Genomic DNA, 10,456 nt, shown 5'->3' with positions numbered 1-10,456 from the left:
TATACTTAAATCTTCCGCTCACAGGGTTTAACCACATTTTTCAAACAGGGTTAGGGGACATAAGATAGCGGTGTACCCCAAGGCAGCTAAGTCATTATTTACCTGAAGATTCGAGCCTATTTAAGGAGTTCTGGTGAAGGAATGATCTCTCACAGACAGGAATAGGAGGCTGCCAGCTTCCATCCTCCTGGCAGGAGACCTTGGCACTGCCTTGCAGGCTGTAACCATCCTGGCACCGAAATGTCAGTGTTTGCCCAGGTGCAGAGATAAGTCCTTGAACATCAACTTCTCTCCCATTGGCTGTGGTTGGGTTTATGCAGACAGTCACTGGAAATGAGGGTGTGCAAAAGGAGTTGGAGCAAAACAAAGCAAAGAACCACAGGCTGTTAATATTGCAACAACAAAATCAACAAGGCATCTGCTGCCACTGGAGCACAGAGAGAAGGGTGCTGGCTCTAAATTCATGCATCTAAGCTTATTCTTTACATATTAGAAAGCCATGTATTTCATTAAAAGGGAATTTAGTCCCTCACTGGAGGTCTCAGTGGCAATGGTGAGGGTCCCACTGTGCTCAGAGACACATTTTGAGCTCCTGCCTGAGAGGACAGAGCACAGACACACCTTCACAGCGAGGGCCGGGCTGGCTCCAGCTCCCTGAGGCTCTGCAAAATACATCAGTATTTCCAACCAGGTAATAGCCAGGATTGCAGGTGTATCTTACAGACATTCCCACGGTAAAAAATGCTTTGCCCTGGCCATTGTGGTTTCCATTGGTGACCTCTGGAGGCATGGGGCAGGGTCGGACTGCAAGAGGGAGATGGAAAGTCATAAGTCAGTGAGAGAACAGGATGCCAGGGGAAGGCAGTTGGAGTGATACTGCATTGATGGGTTAAAGCCCATCACAGGAACAGCTCTGCCTGCACAGAGCCCCTGCCAGGCAGGGCTGCCCTGGGGAAGCAGTGGGCACCCAGACTCACCCCTCTGGCAGATGAGCACTGGTGGATCCCAAGTTCCCCCAGGCTGGCACTGAGTCTCATAGGTGTCCTCTGCAGCATAACCCGTGTCACAGTCAAAGTGAAGAGTCTCCCCAGCTTTGTAGGTGCTCTGCAGATTGTAGACCTTCCCATTCTGCACCTCGGGTACCTCGCAGCCTATTGCTGCAGGGAATGTGGACAACATCCTTTAAACTTCAATAGTTCAATGCATGGGCCAGATCCTGCACACACAGCTTCCCTCCTTCTTGTCACTGCCATAAACCTGCCTGCTCTGATTCAGCAGGACATCCAACATCCTTCCTGCCAGCCCACACCCAGGAGAGAATCATCCACCCACCTTCACAGCGGGGCAGGGGCCGGCTCCACACCCCAGCCTCCATGCAGGTGATGGACTCATTCCCAACCAGAGTGTATCCATCCCTGCAGCTGTAGTACACGGCCACTCCCCGGGAAACCTTGTCCAGGGACTGTCCAGTGTGCAGCCCATTGGCAATGTTCGGTGGCCGAGGACACATCACCTCTGCAGAGGGGGGAGAAAAGCCCATGAGAGTGTCTGGGAGAGACAATTCCTGAGAGACAGCTCAGCTCCAACCTCCTGCATGTCAGACATGGGGGAAGGTGAAGGGTGAGGGCAGAGGCCTCAAACCCCAGGTACTGTCAGCTCTGTCCTGACAGCAGCCTTTGGATGCTCTGTCTCTCCTCTGACTTTTCTGGACAAAGAGTATTGAATTGATTCATAGAAATCCAGCTGGTCATCCCTAAAAAGCTGTGTTGCACCCCCTGACCTTGCCTGGTCCCCAGCACCATCAGCATCTGGCTCTCCATGGGCATGTTGGGGCCAGGCTGCCACTGGAGCACAGGGAGGAGGGTGCTGGCTCTAAATTCATGCATCTAAGCTTATTCTTTGCATATTAGAAAGCCATGTATTTCATTAAAGGGGAATTTAGTCCCTCACTGGAGGTCTCAGTGGTAATGGTAGTGGTAATGTGCTCAGAGCCACACTATGAGTTTGTTCCCTGAAGGGACAGAGCACAGACACACCTTCACAGCGAGGGCCGGGCTGGCTCCAGCTCCCTGAGGCTCTGCAAAATACATCAGCATTTCCAACCAGGTAATAGCCAGGATTGCAGGTGTATCTTACAGACATTCCCATGGTAAACTCTGCTTTGCCCTGGCCATTGTGGTTTCCATTGGTTATCTCTGGAGGCATGGGGCAGGGTCGGACTGTAAGAGGGAGATGGAAAGTCATAACTCAGTGAGAGAACAGGATGCCAGAGGAAAGCAGCCGGAGTGATGCTGCATTGATGGGTTAAAGCCCATCACAGGAACAGCTCTGCCTGCACAGGCTGTTCCTGCCTGCATGGAGCCCCTGCCAGGCAGGGTTGCCCTGGGAAGCAGTGGGCACCCAGACTCACCCCTGTGGCAGATGAACACTGGTGGATCCCAAGTTCCCCCAGGCTGGCACTGAGTCTCATAGGTGTCCTCTGCAGCATAACCCGTGTCACAGTCAAAGTGAAGAGTCTCCCCAGCTTTGTAGGTGCTCTGCAGATTGTAGACCTTCCCATTCTGCACCTCAGGTACCTTACAGCCAATTGCTGTGGGAACATGGACAGCATCCTTTAAACTTCAGTGCATGGGCCAGATCCTGCACACACAGCCCTCTTTTCATCATTACCATAAGTCTGTCTGTTCTGTTGCTACAGGACATCCAACATCCTTCCTGCCAGGAGAGAATCATCCACCCACCTTCACAGCGGGGCAGGGGCCGGCTCCACACCCCAAGCTCCGTGCAGGTGATGGACTCATTCCCAACCAGAGTGTATCCATCCCTGCAGCTGTAGTGCACAGTCATTCCTCGGGAAACCTTGTCCAGGGACTGTCCAGTGTGCAGCCCGTTGGCAATGTTTGGTGGCCGAGAACACGTCCCCTCTGCAGAGGGAAATAAATCACCCTGTGAGTCAGGTGTTTGCCCGTTTGTGAGTTACTAGGACTGTTTAACTGGTGTCAGGGTGATATCCTAAATTCTGTTGCCTTTGTTCCATTTGCTGGACCAAAGCATTAGTTAACTAAAGGTGCAGCTGCACTGATATTACAATCACTGTGCATCTGGAAGAAGTTACTGGCAGTGAGGACAGTCCCACCAGGAGAACTCACAGGCACGTCATGGGATTTGGCAGAAATGCACACGGACATGGAAGCAGCAGCGAGAAGCTGTGATTAGTTCCCATTCCAGGAGGAAGATGAAAATGCCCCGCATCTGACCAGGAGCTGAGTAACAGGAATCCCCCCGGGGCAGCCATCCCACAGCTGGCTCAAGATCGTGCCGGGAGGTTCCAGCCCAGGGTTAACTCCCCAGGGTTAACTTCTCCCACCCCGGCTTTGCTTTCCCACCGAATTTGAGAGGACACAAGAGGGAGCTTTCCCCCGCGGCCGTCGCTGCTCGCAGACGCCGGGACACTCACCCTTTTTGCACACTGGCAGAGGTGGGTTCCATCTGAAGTCAGCCCCGCAGGTGCTGATGCGGGAGCCCTGCAGGGTGTAGCCCGGGTTGCAGGTGAAGCTCACGATGTCCCCGGGCCTGTGGTACAAGCGGGCAGAGGGAACTCTCCTCCCGTACCGGACATGTGGTGGTGGGCACCAGGAAACTGGAAGAGGGAGAGAAATGAAACGTTTACCTACAGAGCTCCCAGGTGCTGCTGTGGTTGTGGGGATGGTGTCCATGCAGCCCCTTTATCCTGAGCAGTGGGGTGTGGCAGAGGCTGAAGCTGGGGCGGGTGCCCCCGGGGCTGCAGGACCCCTCCCTGTGTGTCTGGGGGACCCTGCAGCTTCCTCAGCTGGCAAAAACTGGGTGTCCAGGCTTTTACATCAATCACCTGATGAGGCCAAGGGCCCTTTCTGGCCTTTCTACAGGTTCTGACCCACAGGCTCTGAAGCCCATCCTCTGGGTCTGATCTAGCCCAGGGAGATGTTGGCACAGCCAACCTAACTGCAGTCCAGGGGTCTGAGTGACCAGGAGCACGTGGCTGTGCCAGAGCTGGGTGGGGGGGACATGGCACGGGCTGGGGGTGTTGTGACACACTCTCCATGGCACCAACACGATGCTGTGGGGACACCCCTGTGCCAGCAAGGGGAAACCTCTGCTGCACCTTACAGGGGACCTGCCCACGAGAAGCTGCTCTCCAGGGGTACCTGGGAGCTGTTTGCATTGAACCCCTGGAGAGAGGGAGAGGCAGACATGCAGAGAGGTGGACAGGTAAGCAGACATCCAGAGCCAAAACCACAAGAAGTTTTTTTGTTCACTCAGCAAATATTTGCTCTAGCTACAGGAATGCAGAAAGAATTTAAGAGAAATGCCTCTCTCTGGCAATATCCTTTGTGAGTAAAGAGCTGGTCTCCCTGAGCTGTTTGGCTGCAGCCCACCTCTGCTGTGCCCCTCACCGGCTCTGAGGTTGGCTTTGCTGGAGACCCACAGCTCTCCAGAATCACAGAGCACATGGGAGCAGTGACAGGAACTTCCAGAAGGCTGGAGAACCAAATGCACATAAATCAGTTGAACACAGAGATAACCAAGTATAACAGAAGAAAATAGAGCAGAAGAAAATACACCTTACCTTTTTTTTTTTTTTTTTTTTTAAATCTAAACATAACCCAAGCCTTTGCAGCCACTTGTCTGCCACTGAGCCACCCCAGCCAGCTAAGGCAGGAGGGTCAACCTTGGTCTCTCAAGATGCCAATGACTAATTTACACAATTGAGGATACAGGCAGAAGTCTGCTCCACCCTGCTCAAACCTTGCCAGGGCGGCCAAGTGACAGCACCCACACTAAAAATATGGGAAGGGGGAAAAAAAGCCCACCTGCAGTGATGGAGCTGAGCTTCTGTGTCTGTCCCAGCCCAAATGAGAGGGCATCTGGGCTCCCTGCCACCTTTTTGTGCCCTGCATGTTTTCAGACCAAACATGCTGACCAGCACTGTCCTGTTGGCCATTTTACCCTCCTGCCCCGTCCCACTGCATTTCTGTTTGCCACAATTCCAATTTTTTTCAGGGGTCAAACCCAATGAATTCTTGGAACAAGCTCCTCGTCTCACTGCTGGAAGATGCTGCACCCATAACCAGCTTTACTTTAGCAGTTTAAACATGTAGGTTAAGCCCCTTGATCTGAGAAGCTGCGTAGGTAGTGAAAGACCCTCCACAGCTCCCATCACAAGGTTAAACCCCCCATTCCCCAGTCACTGGAGTGTGGCTCCAACACTGTCCCAGAAGGTCTTTTTTATTAGCAGAGGAGCTTAGAGGCTCAGGGTCTGGCATGCCAAGGTCCACCTGGGACCAGCAGGGAAGAGCAAAAGGATCAGCAAGGAGAGGAGCAGCCATGAGAAAGAGGAGGGCTGTGGGAGGAAGGTCCCAGACCCGCCCGTCTCACTCACCTCGAGCCTCAGCCGTGGAGATCAGGAGCCAAGCAGAGCTGCCCAGGAGGCAGAGGGTGAAGGTGAGCACCATGCTCTGCTCCCTGGCACAGACTGTGGCTCCTGGGGGGGCGGGGGGAAGATATGGACACCCCAGTTCCCCCCAGCACCCCCTGCCTGTGGAAGGAGCCTCAGCCACGGGACTTCCCGGGGCCACGGGACAGGAACCCGTGGGCTCCCCGGCTCAGGGGAGGCTGCAGGTGCCCCACGCTGCTGCTGCTGGTTTGCAAGGGGAGGATGGGCCCCCAGGACCCTCGGGCACCTGTGGAAGAGGGGATGTGGGTGCAGGCAGAGGTGCTGTAGCTGAGCTGTGCCGTGGTGTGGAGCATCCTCCACTGGGGAAGTGGCCTGAGGTCCCCAGGTGGTGATGGCACCTGAAGGGACACAGCACAGCTCACCTGGGTATGGGAAGGGCAGAGAGGGACATTCCCTCCTCCCACACAAGTGGGACCAGCAGCAGTTGTGGATCTGAATCCTCCTAACCCAACCCTGGCTGCTCTAGGGCTTATCCCCTGCTGCTGGCTGGAAGAATAAAAACCCCCAGACAGGACTTTTTGGGGAAGGAGCAACCCCAGCACCCTCCAGCTCCCCACCTCACATAGCAGGTGACACTTCCTGAGCCTAAAACAAGCAGCAAGGCACGTCTTACTCAAGTCTTTTTATCCCTTTTATTGACAGAGAGCTTCCAATATTTACATGTCCAACATTCACACTTCAGAATTGCCCCTGCTCATTTACACTCAGATTATAAAGTAAAAACATCTACAACTCGATTATAAACACGGTAGATAAACCCTCTTCAGTGGTAAATTTTGGCAACCACACCTGTAAGTTACATCACAGCATTCACAATTCCTTTCATTTGGTTGTGGGGAGATCATTCCAAGCTGGTCCCCAAATCAAGTGTTAAATCATTCAGAAAAATCACTCTGGATGATGGAGTAGGAACAATTGTGCTGGGATTAAAATAACAAAACCAAGCACAACCCAAAGATACAAGGCTTCAGGAGGTGTTTTGTCCATCCAGTCACTCATATGGCTTATGGTAAGAGATAAATAAAAATAACTAGCAACAGGAAAGTGCTTGAAAACAGGATCTCGCAGTGCCCCTGTGGCAGCTGAACAGGACAGTGCTCTGCTGGGAACAGAGAACTTTGTGGGTCTATTTGGAACAAGACTAACATGTTGATGGAAATGGCTATTTGTGTTTTTCCTTCTTATTAGATGTGTGTTCCTGTTAACAGGAAACCACTGGTGAAAATGGAGAAACAAAAAGTCTGTAGTAGACAGGTTTTGCTCCCAGTTGTGCATCACAAGAAGCTCACAGATGGGTGACTTACCTCAGCAGCAGACAAAACCCCAAACCTCAAAATCTTGCTTTACTGGCAGCTAAAATCTGAGTGTCTCAGGCTTAACAAGTTTAAATTCCATCACAGTGTTGTTTCCCTTATAAACAGGAAACCTTCCAGTATTTATTTTATGAGATGACACATCTTTAGCTTATCAAGTGATCCTTTAGCCAGGCTGAGCTCAAGCCAGGAAAGGACAGCAAGGTCCCAGCGTGGCCCTTCTATCAGCCAAACAAATCAAGGGCATTTTTGCCTGTGCCTTTGGCTTAGACAAGGAGAGTGAGGTCCCACACACGTCCTCCCTCCCCTCTGTCTGCCCTCACACACCATCCTCAGCACAACAACAACTAGGGCAGGTCAGACAGGATGAAAAAGTGCCCAAAAGGTGTGGGGTTGGTGTCCTGTTCCCCATGGAGGAGCACAGGAAGGCTTTGGCTTGATGTCCATCTGCACCTACCTTGGATGAAGCATCACAGCGAGGGTCTCCCTGTGCAGGAGCCCCTCAGCCCTGCCACGAGTGGAGCAAGAGTCCAAAAATCTGCTTTTCCTCCCCAGCACTACGGAATCCCTGAGACATCCAGAGGCTGAGCTGGCACCAGCTGACCCACAGTGTGAGCCAGGATGGTCAGGGTGTACAGCACCCCCTGAAAAATCCTTTTTAAATGCAAATTCAGACATTCCTCACACCGGTCACCCCATGCAAAGGGCATTTGAGCAGCAAAAAGGTTCATATGCAGAGAGTCTGATGTTTGGTGGCACCTTCAAGTTCTGCATCCAGGCCAGACCCTGGAGCAGCTCCACTTCTTCCTGGGGCCCTCAGCCCACTGAGAGCTTCAGCACTTCCACAGAAGCTCCAATGAGTTCAGGGACAGGAGCTGTTTGCATGAGGTACTTGTGGAGGTGCCAGTGCAGAGACCTTCAGCTGCAGCTTAAAATTAACTTTAGTTCCTACAGGAAGGGTCAGAATAGCTGTTCTTTGCTATAAAAGCACTGAAACTTTTTCTCTCAGGTAAAATTCCTGCTGTTGCACAACAGTTCATACTCAAAGTAACAGCTGCAACTGTGCTTTATATGAAGAAGAATGTGAATACCTCAAGAAGTGACTCAACTTTGCCAATTAGTTCAGTTGATATGGTGGTGTTTCATCAAAGGTTGGACTTGATGATCTTGGAGGTCTTTTCCAACCTTAACAATTCTGTGATTTTCAGTGCTGTCAGTGCTCGCAGAGAATGCCCAATTTATACATCCCATTTGTTTCAAGCAAGTTGTTTAAGGGGGTATCACTCACATGAAGACATTCACTTTAACCCTCTCAGCAGGGGCAGCATTTTCCACCTCAGGACACTTCAGAAACCCGTAAGTCCTGATCAGGACCAGGCACAACATGACCTTAGAGGGGCTGAGGAACCCAATGTGCAGAGTTACCCAAAGCCCAGGATTTTCTTGAGCTTCCTCTATTACAACCTGAAGGTCTTTGGCATCTTTGTGACTTAACACAGGGATAACTGCCCTTGATTTCTGGACAGCATTCCAGCCAGGTGGCAGAGAGCTTCCCACTCCATTCCAGCCCCACGAGCTGCTGTGTCCAACACAACGTGCTGCAGCTGCAGCCAGGAGTGTGAGTTCTTCCCAGGCAGCAGCTGGAACATCTGGGCTTTGCCAGCCAAGGGCTGTTGGTTGCTGCTCCAGGGCCAGTTTCACAGGAGGGAAAAGCAGAGCACTGGGATCAGTCTGATTGAGTCCAACACATCTACAGGTGCCTTCTCACTGCGCCCCTTCCCGAACTTAGATGTTCATGATCAGCATTGCCAGGAGGAGGGGGAAGATTCCTACAAGGTACAAATAAGAAGCTTCAGTCTTCACTTCAAACATAGTTAAATATCTTTTCCCTCCTTGTTCCCCTTTACATTCCCCTCTGCCTTTTCAGTTCATGATCCTAAAGCACCATAAGAAGCTTCAGTCTTCACTTCAAACAGTTAAATATCTTTTCCCTCCTTGTTCCTCTTTACATTCCCCTCTTCCTTTTCAGTTCACAATCCTAAAGCACCAATGACACCAACATGACCAGAGACTGTAACAAAAGGCTTTTAAGCCCATTACAAGCAGAACACACAGGAGACAAGAACAAAGGCAGGAGCTGGGTACAGGGGTTCAGGAATTTGTATTACTTACCAACAACGATCATGTTCGCTCCTGGAAAGGAAAGGAGACAAAACATGAAACTCTGCACCCATCCAGCACAGTTATTCATAAACTACACAACATGCAGTGTCTCAAACTGGAGCAAATGAGCATGGAAAACAACAAGCAACACACAGAATGGGGAATAGAGGCTCCTTCCCCTTTGCCAGCATAAATTTATGAACTGTACAAGAATATTGCAGCAAAGGCCTTGCAGCTTGAGCTGTATTGAAATCCTGATTTTTAGAGCTGATTGATTAAGAAGCACACGGAAGAGCAGCCCAAGCCCACTAGCAAGGCAGCCACACCAGAGCAGTTCCAGCTGTTATCTTAATGGCTCTGTGCAGGGTTTTTCCCCTCTTACTTGAGCAGTAGGGAGGTGCTGGATCCCAGCGAACTTCATTTCCTGATGCCACACATTTGGCAGAAGGGTTTATTACCTTATACCTAAGGAAAGAGAAGAAGTTTACTCCTTTCCAGAAGGAGTTTTTCCCCACTCCCCAAGCACCACACACAGGCAAGCAATTAACCAGAAGCCATCCAGCCATCCTGGGATGTGGCCACATCGAAGTAAAAACACCAATAAGAGCTGAATCCGAGCAGTTCACGGCATCACCAAGCACAGGTGTCTGACCACACACTGATCTCACTGGAGCCAAAATACACACTTGCACTGAAGACTTGTACTGGGAAACCAAGGGAGGGATGGTGCTGCCTGTGATCCCTGTCCACAGACCCCCAGGATGGTCCCTTCCAAGCAGTGACCCACTCACCCAGAATTGCAGGTGAACTTCACAACTGTTTCAAAGGGGAAAGTTGTTTCGTTTCCAGCCACATTCCCGTTCTTTACTTCAGGAGGAGAGCATTGCTGTCCTAGAAGAAAAGCAAGCAGCACAGGAATTACTTCAAACCCATGGCATGACCCAGTTTTCAGAGTAACATCCCAAGCATGTCCAGATCCCTCCCACAGCCGGGCAAGGCAGGAGAGGAACAGAGACACTCACGGACACAGAAGTCTGGGTCTGCAGCAGACCAGGTTTCATTACTCTGACAAATGACAGTAGAGGACTTTCCAGGTGCTGCCTTATATCCTGGGTTACACCGATAGTCCAGCTGGTTCCAAAAACAGAGCTGTCACCACGGGTGTTGGTAGTTCAGCAAAAGGGAAGCGTGGAGGGGAACCACAGCGGACTAATGATGGGAGACAAACACAAGGCTGGTTACAGAACACACCCAAGGGGTCTGCAAGACAGCAGTGAACTGCATGCTTTGGAGCACACAGCCTGCTTGAATGTCTGGGGCACGTTTGTAGTCCGAGCCTTTCAGCAAGAGCAGTGGATGTTCACAGTTTGCTTAACCAGACCGGGTAAATCTGCCTCAGAGATGCTCCTTCCCTGCCCACCAACCCAACCTGCAGGGCCCCCATTCAGCTGAGCTCGAAGCCAAAACATCCCCAACAGGTCTGCAA

At 51.4% G+C, this 10,456-nt stretch overlaps 1 protein-coding gene across 1 annotated transcript; it reads right to left on the bottom strand.

Moving 5' to 3' along the window:
• Window positions 1-7,714: 7,714 nt before the first annotated feature.
• CD46 (CD46 molecule) lies at window positions 7,715-10,254 on the bottom strand. Its single transcript, XM_032710360.1, has 6 exons — window positions 10,222-10,254; window positions 9,993-10,101; window positions 9,762-9,861; window positions 9,353-9,435; window positions 8,980-9,000; window positions 7,715-8,636 (listed from the first exon to the last, which is right to left on the bottom strand). The coding sequence occupies exons 1-6, from the start codon at window positions 10,252-10,254 to the stop codon at window positions 8,593-8,595; spliced, it is 390 nt and encodes a 129-aa protein (XP_032566251.1). The 3' UTR covers window positions 7,715-8,592.
• Between the last annotated feature and the right edge of the window lie 202 nt (window positions 10,255-10,456).

The sequence above is a fragment of the Chiroxiphia lanceolata genome, chromosome 25, assembly GCF_009829145.1.
Source record: "Chiroxiphia lanceolata isolate bChiLan1 chromosome 25, bChiLan1.pri, whole genome shotgun sequence".
NCBI lineage: Eukaryota > Metazoa > Chordata > Aves > Passeriformes > Pipridae > Chiroxiphia > Chiroxiphia lanceolata.
Note: the sequence above shows the minus strand (reverse complement) of the source record. Positions and strands in the feature narration are given on the sequence as shown.